Source organism: Crassostrea angulata, chromosome 8 (assembly GCF_025612915.1).
Source record: "Crassostrea angulata isolate pt1a10 chromosome 8, ASM2561291v2, whole genome shotgun sequence".
NCBI classification, from domain to species: Eukaryota; Metazoa; Mollusca; class Bivalvia; order Ostreida; family Ostreidae; genus Magallana; species Magallana angulata.
The window spans coordinates 1690800-1708700 of NC_069118.1; the positions used below are offsets into that span (position 1 = coordinate 1690800).

At 34.3% G+C, this 17901-nt stretch overlaps 1 protein-coding gene across 6 annotated transcripts in view; it reads right to left on the reverse strand.

Moving 5' to 3' along the window:
* The window catches only part of LOC128158064 (beta-TrCP-like), a 30118-nt gene extending 12477 nt beyond the window's left edge, over positions 1–17641 (reverse strand). Inside the window, exons 1-5 of one of the 6 annotated variants that reach the window (XM_052820750.1) lie at positions 17472–17641; positions 7552–8935; positions 6798–6863; positions 5330–5474; positions 3099–3256 (exon numbers count right to left, since the gene is read on the reverse strand). In XM_052820750.1, coding sequence (XP_052676710.1) covers positions 3099–3256; positions 5330–5474; positions 6798–6863; positions 7552–8307 — 1125 coding nt within the window. In that variant the 5' untranslated portion in view covers positions 8308–8935; positions 17472–17641. Of the gene's footprint in view, positions 1–3098; positions 3257–5329; positions 5475–6797; positions 6864–7551; positions 8936–9088; positions 9937–9975; positions 10122–10143; positions 10957–13889; positions 13958–17471 lie in introns of those variants that run through there. The other 5 variants (XM_052820754.1, XM_052820753.1, XM_052820751.1 and 2 more) reach the window with 5 other exon arrangements.
* Between the last annotated feature and the right edge of the window lie 260 nt (positions 17642–17901).

A 17901-nucleotide genomic window follows, 5' to 3' on the forward strand; every position in this document is an offset into this window, starting at 1 on the left:
TACAAATTTATGGGGCCTTTTTAAAAAAAATAATGTTCATTTTAAATTCTTTAGCCTAATTACTTAAGTCTTGAAATTTTCTATAAGAGTGTGAATTTGCTCAATTTAAGCAACTGTTAATCAATATTCTGTGTAATAGTTAAAAGCAATGCAAACAGCATTTTGATTGATATTGTAATACCATGTTAATAACACTCCAGGAATAAAATAATAAAGATGAAATGAAAGCACGAAAAATTAATTTCACAGAGTGAGGAACATTTCAGTCAAATTTCTGGAAGAAAAAATGTCTGTCCTAGAGGGAATTGAGCAAGCTTATTACCAACAATTTACCATGATTCCGAAGATAACTCACAAAATTAACATTGTGAGCAATGGTTAAATTATTCCTACGAGAGTCTCAAACATTGATCCAGTAAAGTCAAAGCATATTTAGAGGGGAAATTCAGCCATCACAATGCTTGTGGGCTTAATTTCAACTTCTTAAGCCTTTCTGAGAAATGGAAAATACAAGCTTCGATCCTTGTATTACACAGGTGTCCCCAGCAACATCTTTTTTTAAATGTTATACATGTAATAGATATTGCATGCAATGGAGGTAAGAATGGAAATTGCCACCAATACAAAATTATGATTTTCTAAAGTTCCAATTTTTCGATATTATCACATACAAGATGCAGTATTTTTCACACAGTACCCGGGATACTGTTGGAAATTTTATAAAATGCAAACCCTTTCTCAAATATTGTATGTCAACTGGTTTATTTAACCAGTAATGAATTTGCTTTGTTTTTAATGCTGAAGAACTACAAGTATTGTGAGCCATGTGTGCATAATCTGTGCAGTCGCGGTTTTTTTTCCTATTGCTAGATTAAGCATCCTTACAATTGGTAAAGGACAATGTTCGGTATAGTCAAATATCTGCCCCCGATTTCAACCAATTTTTAATTAGTATCATATAAAAATAAAAATCACAAATCATTGTATAGAGGATGCCATTAACTTTAATCTTGATTTTAGTCATCATTGCTCATTCGCTGTTTATCTATGACGTCACCTAAATGACGTAATTCCCGCAAATGTGCAAACAAATGAAAATATTCTCATTTTTGTTCTATATTTTGCATTCGAAAGTATAGAGCGCAGGTCTGCTCAAGTGCGATTTTAACATATATTTTTCTTCAGATAGTAATACACATTATACTAATAAATGGTACTTTAGCAAGCCTGCGCTCGATGTTTCCCAGTCGAAAAACCATCAGAAAACACCCATATTTAACCACAAAACATCAATTTATCAAAATAATGCAATCTTCATGACGTCATTTCTACATTATGACGTCACTGTGGTGATAACCTTTTACACCTTTATTTCCAATATGATTTTAACTATCTCTCACCTTATTTTTAAAGCTCTTTCTAAAACTTCGATTTTGGGGGCAAAAAATGCATTAAACCGCACATAGTCCTTTTTCACAATTCAGAAGAAAATGCCTCTGAGTTATCGGATTCAGCTAATTTCATGAAAGTAATATAAATGTATTAAAATCATTTTGAAGAATCCTCTTACTGCGGCTTTCATCAATATTTTGTGCGCATTTATTTCTGTGGATTTTTTCAAAAATGCACTGTTTCCAAGATAAGTTAACTCTGAGACATAGACTCTACTAACATAAATCACGTTAATTGTAACGTTGTGAGATTTCTTACTGTAGTAAATATTTGAGTTTGTTAATCAGCTCAACAAAATCCACTAAAATTGTTGCAAATATTGATGACACTACGGTATCTGTCAAATTCAGAGGTTCACTTTACAACTTCCAATTTACCAATCCGAGGAGACACTGAACTCTACCTAGCTCGCACTTCTATCTTGTTCTCTGAAGCCACATTGTCACAATAATCAATGTTTAAATATTCCAGGTGCCAAATGAAGTTCTTCCAGATTAGATATGACAGGTATTTGGTTTACTAAGACAGTAAAATTACCAGAATTTATGGTTGTAAAATGTACCATTTACACCAAAAAATACATTTTTAAACAAATAATAAAACACTCCTTACACATGAATAATGTACTCTTTAACTGATGACCATGAGCATGAATTATTCTCACAACCTTTTGGGGTTTTTTTCTACAAAACTATCTCCAATATTCCATTGACAACTGCTGTCATTCAAAATCATGTGACAGAAATAAAATTTCAAAGTTTGAGTTGATATGATATAAATTCTGAATTCCGGAACATCTTTGATACACAATCACAAACTCATTGCAGTAAAAAGATTCAAACTTTTAGTACATGCTCAACTTCTATTCTTTTATTTAACTGTGTTAAAAAGAAAGAAATGACCAAGATGATGAGAATGCCCTGTGAGTGTCTCATTAAAAAATACCCAGTTTACCATTCTAGATACGTAAAATGAAAACATAAAATTAGAATTTTTTTTTAGCTCAAATCATGTCTTAGTCCCATTAAAAAATGTTGTGGAAAATAGCATAAGACAGACCTACTTCATACAAACTGCCATAAGACCGACCTACTTCATACAAACTGCCACACAATAAGTCAGCTGACTTCTCTGCTTCATCTATTACCAGTATTTCTATTTCTCAAGAAGAAGATTTTCATTTTTCAATTATAAATGTATGAGAATGCTAGGGGTAATACATCCCTACATTGTGTTTGAAAAGGCAGAAAAGCCAACAGTTCTACATACTGTTGCTGTTTATTTTTCATTTGTCCTTGTTCTAAAATTGGTGAGATTTGAAGAATCAAAAGATGTTTAAAGATTTCTTTCAAATATAAATTAAACCTTGAACTACTTCTGTTTCTGTAGCTGACTGAATTTATCTCTCCTAAATTCCAAATTCAAAAAAAAAACCGAAATTGCAAAACAGGCACAGAAATTCATTTTTGATTTAAGCATTGCACGATTTCCTCTATTACAAGCTTTAATAATTGTTGGTTGCTAGCATTCATTAGCTATTGAAAGGATAAATTCACAACAGACTGAATTGATGCGCAGTAGAACCAGATCATCAAAGAAGCTTAAAATGATTAAAGCATTATTGCTCCATAAAACGCTCAACTAACCATGATGCTGCCCCCAGTCATGTGACTGATGACTTGTTTGTGCTCTGCTGCCTTGGAGAGCCTCCACTTTTGTTGACAGCAGAACTTCCTCCAGAGTGATGGGTCCTCTGTGATGTAACGCCACACCCAGCAAACCTGAGCCGCTCGACACAGACTCACTGTAAACAATGGACATGAGTCAGAGTTATTTTATTTAAAGACACTGAGCTATAGATAAATGACACACAGACACAGACTCAGAGGTCTGTCACATGAGGATAACTAAAAAAAATCACAGACTCAGAGTTATCTCAAACAACAGACAAAAAATAATAGACTAAAAAATACCTATAAAACACAGACTCATAGAATCTCAAAAAGATGCACAAAGCCTCAGATATATTATATAACACAAGGACTCAAAGATACCACAAATAACAGATACAACTCAAATATATCTCATATGAGAACATAGGTTCAGCAATATTCTCAGATAAGGACTAAGAGGCATCTCAAATAACATACACAGACTCAGAGAGATCTCAAAAGAACTACATGAATGTAGACATACTTAGAAATGTCTCAAAAGAAACACAGACTGTACACTAAGAATATCCTAAATGACATGAATATATGTAAACAAACCAAAATATATCTCAAATGACATGCGCAAATGTAGATAGATCCAGAAATATCTCAAATGACATTCAATTATGTAAAAAGATCCAGAAAAATATCTCAAATAACATGCAGATATGTATGTAGGTCAAGAAAAACATTTCAAATGACATGCAGATATCTAGAAAGACCCAGATAAATATCTCAAATATTATACAGATATCTAGATAGTCCCAGATAAATATCTCAAATGACATGCAGATATCTAGAAAGACCCAGATAAATATCTCAAATGTTATGCAGATATCTAGATAGACCTATAGAAACATCTAACATGACATGCAGATATCTAGATAGCCCCAGATAAATATCTCAAATGACATGCAGATATCTAGATAGCCCCAGATAAATATCTCAAATGACATACAGATATCTAGAAAGACCCAGAGAAATATCTCAAATGACATACAGATATCTAGAACGACCCAGAGAAATATCTCAAATGACATACAGGTATCTAGAAAGACCCAGAGAAATATATCAAATGACATACAGATATCTAGATAGACCTAGAGAAACATCTAACATGACATACAAATATCTAAATAGACCTAGAGAAACATCTAACATGACAAACAGATATCTAGATGGACCAAGAGAAACATCTAACATGATATACAGATATCTAGATAGACCTAGAGAAATATCTAACATGACTTACAGGTATCTAGATAGACCTAGAGAAATATCTAACATGATATACAGATATCTAAATAGACCTAGAGAAACATCTAACATGACATACAGGTATCTAGATAGACCTAGAGAAATATCTCAAACAACATACAGGTATCTAGATAGACCTAGAGAAACATCTAACATGACTTACAGGTATCTAGATAGACCTAGAGAAATATCTCAAATGACATACAGGTATCTAGATAGACCTAGAGAAACATCTAACATGACATACAGGTATCTATATAGACCTAGAGAAACATGACATACAGATATCTAGATAGACCTAGAGAAACATGACATACAGATATCTAGATAGACCTAGAGAAACATGACATACAGATATCTAGATAGATCTATAGATCATGACATACAGATATCTAGATAGACCTAGAGAAAAATCTAACATGTCATACAGATATCTAGATAGACCTAAAGAAACATCTAACATGACATACAGATAAGCAGGTAGACCCAGAAATATCAAACACAACAGAGACAGAGTAAGATTTATCTTAAATGACAGGTGTACACCAAAAATATCACAAACATAGGGCAAAGATATACTCAGATATCTCAAAAGGTAGACAGAATAGGATATATCTCTAAGTTCACAGATTCAGAGCTATCTTAGATGACATATAGATAGACACTCTGAAGTCTCAAATTACATAATTTAACAGTCTCAGAGATGTCTTGTATGTCATAAATTTAGAGCCATCTCAACAAATGACTGATGTAGAAAGACTCATATATCTCAAATGAAATAATCATACAAAAGAAGGATAATAATACCCTCTTTATAAGTTCTGAGGGAAATGAATGAACAGGTAAATCCTAAGTTATACCTATCTATCATTAATATGATGTATTTTGTTTTAGCATGGATGACTCACCTGGGTCCAAGTAAGACATTATCCTGGTTGCTATAGTAGCGGGCAGCCAGGTGATGATGTCCTGACAGTTGGGGGGACATCCCTTGTGGAGCTGGGAGGACACTCGCACCGACAGAAGGTGATTCTGGGGGAGGTCACAGTCCTTCTGTACAAAGTCATTGACAAGGTCATTTATTCTGGCTCAAGGCCAACGGAAATACATACACTCTCAATAATGACAATATTCAAGGTCATTCATTTTCTTACATATATGTTTTGGAGATCTAGAAATTCTATTAGCGTTTTAGTCAATGCATATGTAGTTAAAGGGAAGACATAATTCAGTTTTATCTTGTATTTAACGAGGCCAAGTACAGTTCAAGTATGCACGCTTTTGCGCAGCGTTTTATTTGCATTGTGACGTCACCTTTTTGCTTGATTGACGCCATGGCCTTCTGGTTTTAACATATCAGTAGAAATTCATGAAAAATTTTAATCAAAAAATCTAGGGCAGAAAAAATTAGACTCTGCCTAGTTAAATTGGAACCAAACATCTTGAAAGCAAAATCAATACTAAGCACATTTTTAACAATGGTAATTCCTTGTACATGGTAATTTAATTTTCAGCTCTTTAGTGAAGAAAGTAAGACAAGTTTTTGTTTAAAATGACATTATATTTACCAATTTCAAAGATAACGTTAGTTGAACCTATATATCTGATGTTAGTACTCTGAGATACTGTGACATTCCTTGTACATGTTGTATGATATCAACAATTTTTTCCAGCCAATAAAATACTGTATTAAGGGTTATTTTCGTCCTGTGTGATTTTCGCCCTTCTACACTTGTAATTCACAGCTGACAACAAGGTGCGAAAATAAAACAGGGGGCGAATTTTCCCCTGTATACAGTAGCACAAAGAAGAATTACGTTATATTTCATATCACTGATTTTTTTTTACCAAAAATGTTCCAACATAATTAACTGATTTTTTTTTTTTACCAAAAATGTTCCAACATTTGTTACACACTTCAAACTGCCTATCCTCTTTGTGATACAGAATCAGCTGCCATTACATTAGCTCATTTATGAAATATTCATTGGCTATTTATTCTGCGGTCAGTTTACAAAGATTATAAAAAAGGAGCACAGAACAAAAGTTAAGATTGTTAAGCGGACCCCTGGGGAACCAAACTATCGGATCAATCATGAATTCAATACATCAGACCAGCATTCACTTGACAACTTTCATTCATAATCTACCCACTGCTTGTAATAACATATGCTGTAAATAATTCATTATTATTTAAAAAAAAACCCAACAAAACCCACGTCATTCATTCATTCCAATGGCAGAAATAGGTCAATGGATTTAAGCATGATATAACAATGGAAATAACATCATCTGCCCAACATTGTATTGTTGTGGTGAGATTTATAATTCAAGATTACATGTAACATATTGTACTCACCCGGTTTTTGAACTTACCAGGAGTCTATTGATCAGGGTATTTTTCTGGATGTCGTTGAATTCATTGAACCAGCGTAGAATTGTCTGAATACAAAAATAAATCAAAACTCCCAGATTTATAGCATTTTTGAACTTACTGTTTTTCCCCATGAATTTCTATTTCAGCATTGAAAAATAACTAAATCAGCTTTAAGCTCTTTGAGTGTGTGAGAACAATACAACCCAAAACTACTTGTTATATATGTATTATATAAATAGTGCCTGTTTGGGAGGGTAACAGTTGAAATTGACACCCCTGAGAAAAATATTGTCAGCCAACGCGAAGCAGAGGTCAATAATTCGGATTTTGAGGGGTGTCAATTTAAGCTGTTACCCTCCCAAACAGGCACTATTTATTTTATTATACTGAATGTCTTAGTTTTAAAGAAAATATAACTGACTTCTTTGGGAATGATGTGAATTTTACGGCAAACCATAAACACATAATTTATGCGAATATGACAGTTTGTTGAATTACCCATTGTGTATTGCTAACGCTGAGGGTAATAGAAAGGATCGTAAACTGTATCTAACCCAATCAGATTTCACATGAAAGTATAAAAACACAGTAAAATGTTTCAGAGCTAAGTCACTGAACAGAAAAAGATACGTAAATACAACGTAAATACAACAAAGTTAATGTTAAACATAAGAAATGAAGACTTTAAATATAAATTTAGGCCCTGTTAAAGTTGTGTAGAAAATACGACTCCAAACATTAAGGAAAACTTACCGCAAGTTTCTCTTTGAATACTGTAGGTTTGATGCCATCCTTGGTGCGGGATGCAATATTCTTTATGACATCATTCTTGCTGACTTCCTTTGGCTTCAACACCGACGTGAGGCTATTCAGATCACAGCTCGGTAGATGGCTTTTCTGTGGCTGTACGATGTCCGGTTTGTTTGGCCATTGTGGAATACCGTGTTCCTCATCGCTCTCGCTGGAATAGTCGCTCCGCCGATACTTGTAACGATTTTTGACACACTGAGAAAAGTGTCCCCAAGAGTTCACAACACAAGTTGGCTGATATGAAACATCAGGGTCTGAGCTTGAGCATTTGTTATTTTTGTTGGATAATTTCCCCTCGTCATCTTCCATTGCCTCTTGACTAAAGGGAGATTCACTTCGATAACAATCCGAGGATGAAAACTGGAAATTACGGACATCATACCGCGAGACATGTCCCTTAGAATCTTTCTGGCACAGGTATTTCTCCCCCGGGATCGAGGAATTCTGCCGGGTACACGACCTTCGTTTAATTCTGTCCGGGGAGGCGCCATTCACGCACGACACCTGTGATGCATCCTGGGAATACTCTGCATCATCAGGCGGGCAACACTTACAAACTCCGTTGGTCATTTCAGCGTTTGGACATCCGTCTGTGGGGATCCCCTCCTCCACAGATGTACAGCTGAAGTATGCGTCGTCCGAGGACTCTTGCTCTGTAACGCTCTGAATGAAATACTGGCTGCTAGCACCACCAGACATACTGTCCACTGATGTCTTAAATAGTCTCAACAGGATGTGAAGCGACAAACACTGCTCACTCCTGTCTATGTGTTAGTTGTTTAACCTTAGTACTTGACACAAATCTCCAATCCACACAGAAGGCAGACTTAGAATGAATTTATTAAATATTTCTGAAAACAAATTAACTCTTTGAACTTTATATTTAAAAAAATGCAACACTTTTTAAAATGTTCCGACACTACAGCTTTACTCTTTAATCCAGCACAATATTAAGATGTTTCGTAAGAAGACAGAAATTGCTCATTTACACATCTCTGATAATTGGCTCATCAAATCCCACTGAACATTTTCTTCTGACATCCTCAGTATCATTATCCCAGGCACTGTCATTTCTTGGTCACCCCACAGATCAAGGCACTGACTTCTCTCATATCCTCAACATCACCAACAAGCCTCAACATTTCTATGGTGTTCTCTGCTTTTATGGCTGATTTTTGTCATCATTCCCAAATCCATTTGAAGCTCCTTCCAACAAAGTGATTCTAACAGCTGTAAAATTACTTATGCCATTTGCTGCGAGACTGTCTTTTGTTTTTGTCATTGGAAATCCATCGTCTCCCGTTCCCCTGGGTCAATCACCAGCTATCTGAAGACAAAACATTATAAAGCACATCAAGTCGACAGTATTTCAATTACATGATAAGACTTCTAATTTACAATTCCTGAAATCTACTGTTACTACATATATAAGCCTACTACAACAACCAGTTTTAGACTTGAGCATAGTAAGATAATTTACCTGTAAAATAAAAATGATACACATAATATTTTGGGAGGGTGAGGAAGGGGTATATCACAGACATTCAACCCACTAAATTTGAAGGCATTGTTGTCTCCCTAAAGATATTGTCTGTTCCTCATACTCTGTACATAAATCAAAATCAAAAGCAATTTTGTTTTAGTGTCAAGGTCTTATACAAAGAAGCAGCACTTAAGCTTATCACAGTCACACAACACAAAAGCCAAATTCTGAAATACACTGGTAATGAGTTCATTCTTATGGAGAAGCTGTATACTCTGTTTTTTGGTGCAGTAAGTTAGTCAGTAGCACAAAGAACCCCAGATCCCATGGCCATGAAACTTAATCCACAAGCTCACTCATCATCTCAGTCTCCTTATTAGTCCCTACTGGTTTTCACCGGAGGGGACTATAGCTTTCCTCTGCTTCCGTCAGTCTGTCCATCTGTCTGTCCAACTTCAGTTTTCCACACTTTTTTTCTTTATGCATTTGAGGAATAATATGAAATTTCCTGAACAGCTTCAAAATGTCAAATTACAGATCAAGTTTACACTTTTGTAGCGTATGGTTGACATATTTTCGAGAAAATTAATTTTTTATATTCAAATTTTTTAATGTTCGGGTTCGATATTCTGCATAACAGTGCATTGTTTTCACAATTTCCACAAGGTTGTATGGGGATTTACTCTGGGTTGTATTCCATACACCCTGAGGCCATGGGCCGAAGGCTGTATGGAATACTATCCAGGGTAAATCTCTGAACACCCTTGATTGACCTTGATAACAAATAATGCATGACAATAAGTAATGTTCTTTTTTAGTGAAAGTTGTTATTTGCCAAAAAAAGCTAAGGAAAAATATTACAACACCAAATGTAATTTACTTACAATACAATACCAGTACTATTACTTTAAGTCGAAAAGTGTGACTAAGATCAAAATTAAGATCCTCTGAGTTTCATGGTCTGGGGCCTGAAGTACATCTCTACTAGGTTATTTCTCAGTTAGCCTGAAGAAGACCACAATACCTATGTCATAACTACTTATATTACACACCGATATCACACCCACATTTCCGACGGCTTCACTTCAGTTCCCGAAATAAGAGACTGTCAGCTGACGGTCATATCAAGTTCACATTTCAGGCTGGAAATTCAACTTTTTTAAATCGAAGCATATATTGTTGCAACACATTTTTCTTCAGTAACAATAATCTCTTGATGAAAACTCCCCTAAATAAATGTATCCCAAGGAATCTGAAAATTTTGAACACTCTAAAGAATGGGACCATATGAGTTTGCTTTCCTCCCTGGGCTGCTGAAGGTACAAACAGGTGTGGAACCGTGTTCACAGGTGGACGACTCCACATGCATACAAGTGTAACTTTATCTAATAAAAAAAAATCCACATATGTACACTGGTAACATATCCTGTGTAAAAAAAAAAATAAATCTCCACACGCAAGCAAATGTAATCCATCAAGGACAAGCTTTAGTATATAAAGGTGAAATGGTCGGGAATCGGATCTTGAAATGAATGCTGATTAACTCTGTAACCTAAGACATGAATTGATGTTTACCTGAATGATGTACCGTCTCCATCCGCTGCAGACAAAACTCTATATACAATTGATACCTAACTTAGGTGTTACATAGGCTCTAATAGATCTCCTGTAACATCAACTAATTTTCTACAGAGCTTTCAGTCTCAGGTTTCAATCCTGATACATTTATCATTACTGTATAGTTCTGAACACTCAGATTACGTTTAATTGTTTTTACTGTACTCGTAAAAAGCTCAAGGTAGTGAAATTCATGTAATAACTGACTTGCAGCTTGATTAATAGATAAGTTGGGACAAAGGAGCTCCTTTAACAAAAGAGATTTTCATTTATAGTTTGTGATAATGCTAAAAACTTTTGACTGGAAGCTGTAGTCAGAACTGGGTCATTTAACTGGGTCAATCAGCAGGAATAAGACCCTTCCAGAGGAAGGACTGGAGTCTCAGGGACTGGATATAGTTAACAGGCCGAGAAATGTGTGTCTGTGGGTCAGCTCTGTCAAACGCAGAATTTGGGTGACAACTTTTTATAATCGTCCACTCCAAAACGGAAAGAACCAGTTCATGCATGGAGATCTCCTTGAATTCTTGCGATTCTTTCTGAGCCAGGGTTTTCAAAAGTCAGCGTGATGCAATAGAAATATCAAGTCATATGGTAGACACTATGAATGCTTCATCAGATATGTTTACCTATCAGAAACACTTTTTAATAGTACATGTTATTTCAAGTCTAAATATAGAGATTTCATAAGCAAAACTTTTGGTATGATCAATTAAGGTATAAAGACAACTGACTTTCCTTGATCCACTCTAACGTTACACTGTACAGGTGGAATCCAAAATCTTCTCACCTTAGATTTACATGACACATTTCCTGGAAGAGTTTGATGATTTCTGTCAAGCAATTTGATGCCCCAACAACACCCAGATGAATGGGTGTCACTCAGTAGCTTCAGCCAGAACTTGTAGGATTAGATTTCGGAATATTGTAATTAGTCACACGTTAGCCTGTCAAGGAATATCTTACGCATTGAACCCCCCCCCCCCTCCTTTCAATTAATGTTTAATTGATAATTTTTCTAATAATTGTTTTTTCTAATATTGTAAACTTGTGTGACGGTCAGACCGGTTTGAATACCGGCGCCAGATAGCTCAGTTGGTAGAGCACCTGACTAGAGATTCAGGGGGCCCGGGTTCGAACCACGGTTTGGTCCGTCATTATTTCTCCCATCCCGTTACATTTGGTGCTTTGACTAACCCCAGGAACTGACAGGTTAACTCCTACCAGGGGAAGAGCCTATGGTGATCTTCGAGGGCAAAGATCATTTCAGGGGGGAGGAATATGACGGTCAGACCGGTTCGAATCCCGGTCTGGTGCGTCATTATTTCTCTCATTCCATTACACTTGTAAGCCCTCTGGGCCAAAAATTGGAAATGTAACGTGGTGAAAAGTCATGACTCACCCGGAACTTGAACCCAGGCCCTGAGGGCCTCTGGCGTACCGTGCCAGCGCTCTAACCACTGAGCTACCGAGACCCGATATATTTACTGACAGTCACACATCTGTTAAGCCAGTGACAGAAATAAAATTGAAATTTCAAAAAATAAATAATATGTGACATCCCCTTGACTACTTCAGTGTTGGCATGATGTTAAAAAATTTCCAGCATAAAGAAGGAACGATTCAGTGCATGATATATAATTTTCATTGTAGCAGATTTAAGTACATTAGAAACATCTACCAGTGACTCTCGATGGCTCGAAATCCATGGAACTGAAGAAAAACATGAGGGATCAAGAGTTCCATTATTTCAAGACTTATTTGAAATATTTCAGGATGAGCGACAGGTTTTAAATTATTGGATTAAAAATCTGTAAGAACATGTTTAGCATAAATACCATGATGCTGAAATTAATTATTTTATGCATTTCATATAACATTAAGCTTTGACTTTGGCTAAAAATAATCGTCTGTCTCATAATTACTCTCCAAATTATCTTAGACAGTTGGTGATAATTATAGATAAGATAATGATAGTGTCTATCATCAAACAATTACCACCTTACAGGACAAGTTACATGGGTCACATGTCTTACTAATGACCAAGGTCTAAATTGTTAAATCATAAACAAATGATAATGAATATTAACGGGATTTACTGTTTCAGTGAGAAATTTTATCTCACACCCTTCCATAATTAGGTAAATTCTTGATCAATCGTATCAATAAATACAAATATTATGAACCAGTACTAGTATTAAAAAAAATATCTACAAAAGAATTTCTTTCTGCATGCTCTTAATGAACAAGAAGTGCTGGAACACATGTCACCCGCGAGCCATTGCAAAGACTCATTTCATCATTGCCAACAAGGCATTGAGGTTATCATACAAAACTGGAATTTTTGTATCTCCAATTTGTTATACTATACAAATATATATTAAAACTGCAAATACCCTTTATTTCTGGATCAAACTTCAAGATATTGTATTAGTTTTAAGCTGCAATCTTCATTGCTGGGAAAACGCCTTAACACATCAGTTTCAGATAGAGGTGACACAGAACCACTCAGTGATAATACGACTTCACTGTTAACTGACTGGGTCTCAACAATAATATCTAACAAAACACCATTGGGTATATAAATAAAGTAAGAAAAAAACCCATGTCAACGGCACCCTGACATTGTGCACAAATGCCCTAATAAATGATTGCGTCTTAATTTGTAAATTTGTATTGATTATTATTAAAGTGATCATTTTAAAAATATGCTTCTCCAAGCCTGCAAATAATTTTCCTGAGTGAAATATACTTGAAAATGAGCAAGTTTAAGTTTTTAACCTGAATTTAAAAAGTGGTTGGAAGAACCATAAACATCCATTATTGATTATTTCATTTTTAAATCCTGAGCTCTTGACTTGTGTTTTAAGTCAAAACAGAGTCGCTTGAGAAAACCAAAATATCAAGAAGAGTAAGGAATTTTATTCTACAGCAGGACAGTTGGGTTTTGAATATGCACCCCTATTATAAACTGCACATTAATTATATGTTTTAATCATAATGATACCAAATAGTCAGGGTAAATACCCAATAACTAGTATTAGTACCGGTAGTTTATGAAATCCACATATCCATGGTTTAGTTTGACTATACCAAAAATTATTTTCATATCGTTTTATATATAGTAAACTAAAAAAATATCAAACCATTTAACACGTTTAAGAGATATGAACAGGCATACCTGTATCAATATAGCTTAAAAATAAAAAAAATCCAACACTTGAGTCTCTTCCATTAGTCCTGGTCCGAGTCTGACTTTATTTAAATAATCAAGAACAGTCTTTGTGACAAACACATAGAATGTTTCAACTTTTTCTTTGCTGCAATTTAAAAATAACCTTCTTAGTATAAGTGAGGTGTAGATGTGAAAGTGAAACTGGCAGGCTATGCATTATTCTCAGGAGTGTCATTAATCATGACAATTTCATTTCATTAAGTGTCTTATGTTATTCAAACAATATTGGTTAAATCATCAGAAATAATTAAGTTTACAAATCAATAAGAAAGACACACACACCTTAAATGTTTTATGAAAAGCTCTAAATATTTCATATCACTTGGTAAACCCAAAACAAACTTCATTCAATGCTGGAGGTTTTAAAATGCTTTTATATTGATTCCCCATAAGGTCTCAATGATCCCCGCTGATTTAAATCTAATGGAAACATTCACATTGAAAAAAGTTTATATTTCAATACAATTATCATATACTGTATATCCGGTAATTTTCCTAGTGATCTAATTTTCACTTTTCTCGTGCTCTCTATTAAATCACAAATAATTGAATATGCTAAAATCATATCCTGCATCATTTTCTATTGGAAACTTTTGAAATTGCAAAAAAATGACTGATGCAAATTAAAAATGTTAGGGTGATTTCACCATGCATCGGACACCTTTGGAATTTTCCCTTTGTTCACGCATCAAATATCGTCCAAATATAATTAAAACTTGTTTTAAAAGTTACAGGTTTTCACGTTGCTTAATTATTGGAGAAAAAATTGTGAAATTGTTAAAAATGTAGAAAATAAAGCAAATTAATGAAGTGTTGAACTATTTCACCATGGATCGGACAATATTTACCGAGCATCGGACAGCTATAGCAGTACAGTGGAGATTAAAAATAACAATATTTTCTGGGTTTAATGCAAAAATACAAAGGTTCGGAAAAATTATTTATTCAACTGCTATTCAGATTTCTTTTAATGAAAATCCTCAAATCCACATATAGGAATTTAGACTAGTGCTTCTGTTTAAAAGAATATTTATTGTGAGGGGTTCTTTATCGTGCCAGCTCCTGTAGGAACTTTGGACTAAAAAGGCTGTGTCCGTAAAACTCGGTTTTTAAGTGGTTTGAGGAAAACGTTTGCATCAATAATTTTCTTAATTTTTATTTTACTTCACATTTAAAGTATAACACAAGGAATGGGCACATAATCTCCATATTATTAGAAGAAATCATGCGGTGAAAAATGTCCGATGCATGGTTAATTTGCGTCCGATCCATGGTGAAATGAACATATGGTGCAATAATGACCTTGACATGAATTGTTCAAATTTCTTTGACTTATTTTAATCAAATTTTGTTTCAAAACTTACTTCTTTCTAATTATTTTAAGCAGAGAGTGCATTTTCACTAATTCACAATCAAACGCACAACATTCAAATAATGCTTTAGTGTAAAATCTTCGTAACTAAATTTTCAATAATGGCGTATTTGATGTCATTTTACGATGTCTATATTGCTATTTCTTTGACAATGTGACTGTCAAATTCTTAATAATGATAAAGTTCATTTGTTCTAATTTAGGAATATACGAAACAACACATGAACGCATGCACATTTATTTGTATATTTATAAACAAAGTTGTCCGATCCAAGGTATGTGTCCGATGCATGGTTAAATCACCCTATAGATTTTCCCCAATTTTCGCAAATTTTGTTACATGCGGAAAAAACCCCCAGACACATGGTATTACTCTTCTTTTAGTTGGGACAGGAAAGGAGCACTAAAACAGCTTATGTTAAAAACAGTCAAAACCCATTCATAAAATCCTTATCTTTTAAATTTTGCTCAGACAGTATCTTGTAGAAAATTTGTTCAAGATGTTTCAAGCACTTTCAAATGGAAAAAAGATAGTCCTACAAAAATTCTCTGTAAAAATTGTTTCAATTTATGTTCTATAGTCTGTCCCAGGATATTTATGCCGCACATTTTCTTAAATTGTTCTAAATCTATAAACATCTCTGGGTTCAAACGATGTTTATTCAATAGTATAACCCCCCTCCAGATTAACCCTTCAAAATGACTTTTGCTTTTCAGATTTCAATACACGGCTAAAAATAAAAAGATCTCTAAAGAGATGAAGGTATCCGAATAGTAACGTTGAAAAATTGTGCGAGGTATTTCAAGTGACTTCTGAATGGTGAAAAAATGTAAACATTCCCAATTATAAATGGCCCTAACTAAGACAGTGGTTTTTGTTGCTTTAAATTTTTCCAAGTGAAAAATAATAATGTGTCAATGAAGATATCTTGGAAATGTTCCCTTTCATTGATTTCAATTGCAGCACTTCTTTCACAGGTATGCATATTTTTTTTTATTAAAAATCATCCTAATGCGCTGCATAAATATCTTGGGACAGACTATAGTCAATTTCTCTTTTGAAAAAAAATGAGGTGACATGTCTGGAAAAAAATTGGAAATCATCCCATCTACCCACATCAATTGTACTTTTTTGACAGGAATGTGTATTTTTGTTAAAAAAATTTCCAGTTTGACATGTCTTTCCTTTTTCCTACAAGGATTTTAAATGAATCTGAAATCTTTTATCCATTTGGGGTTCTTGGAACAAGTCTAAACGTTATCACACAGGTACACTTGTAGAAAGAATAATCTCACCGTGACCAGGCTACGCTCAGGTCTCAGTAAGAATTCGTCCCATATACTTGCAATGTAGCAGCCGCGAAGCATTTTTATGCATTACAAACCTTTTTGAACATGCATATGTAGTTAAGTCCACAAAATATCATTTTAATGAGTCGTACCAAGGCATTTGTTAAAATACGCGTTTGAATTTGCCTGCCATTTTGTTGGAAATCGCACTCGGAATGTCTCGGATTTTATCATTGACATGGCGATTATTAACAGCAAATTTTCAAGCGTGATGATAAAAGTGGTAATATGGGATTATAAAAGAGCAACATTGTAGGTATTTGAGACCAATCATATGAAAATTTAGGCGAGATACAGCGGATATAATTTTATTATTTGCTACGAAGCGAGTATATGGGACAAATTCTATCATTAGACTGGGTCCGTACGACATCTGTCATTTTAACGATAGAACATCCTATCTAGTACACTTGATACTGTTTGCAACTCAGAATCCCTATAGACTCCTAATTTTACCAGTGTCTTTTAGCCAGACAAAATATATTGGCATTTCAGATCAAGATTCTCATTGAAAAAATGCAAATTCGACATAAAGACAAAGGTATTGTTAAAAATCGAAATATAAGCAAAAAGGTATGAAACGGTAAATTAGAACAGACCATTGAGAAATTAATTATTGCTTGCTGATTACACGAAAACACTTACAAATTATCATAGACCAATTTTTGATAAGATACTAGACTATGTAAGTAGTATATTCGTAGTCTGGCGTTTAACGTCACAGCAATATCATTTTATTGTTTCGATATCTTTCTTAGCATGTACATGTACCAAATGCACACATTTAATCGCTGTCATGTACTTACCATTATTGACGGGCTTTAAATCCTTAATTGTTCATTGTTCACTTCTACAGTAGCTTCACCAACAAATAGAATTCTAATCAACTATAGATCCTCAAAAAATTGAGAAAAATCTCTTTATATACCATAGTTTCTCGACATGTCACATTCTGAAGAAAATTTATGTTGGAACTCTTTTGTTGTTGGAGATAAAAATAGGGTAGACGACATTGGTTAGTCAATTCGTACTATAATATTTCGACAATTTTAGAAGCTTTTACACCGACGAAAGTAATTAAAAAATCAAACCGTAGTCAGATTAATATATTTTTAAACATAAACAATAAAATTTATTTATACAACTTTTTAAAATTAAATGTTTGATGGTTACCTGTAAGTGTGGATTTAAAGGGGGGATCCCCCCCCCATTTTTTTAACTTATCACACTATATGC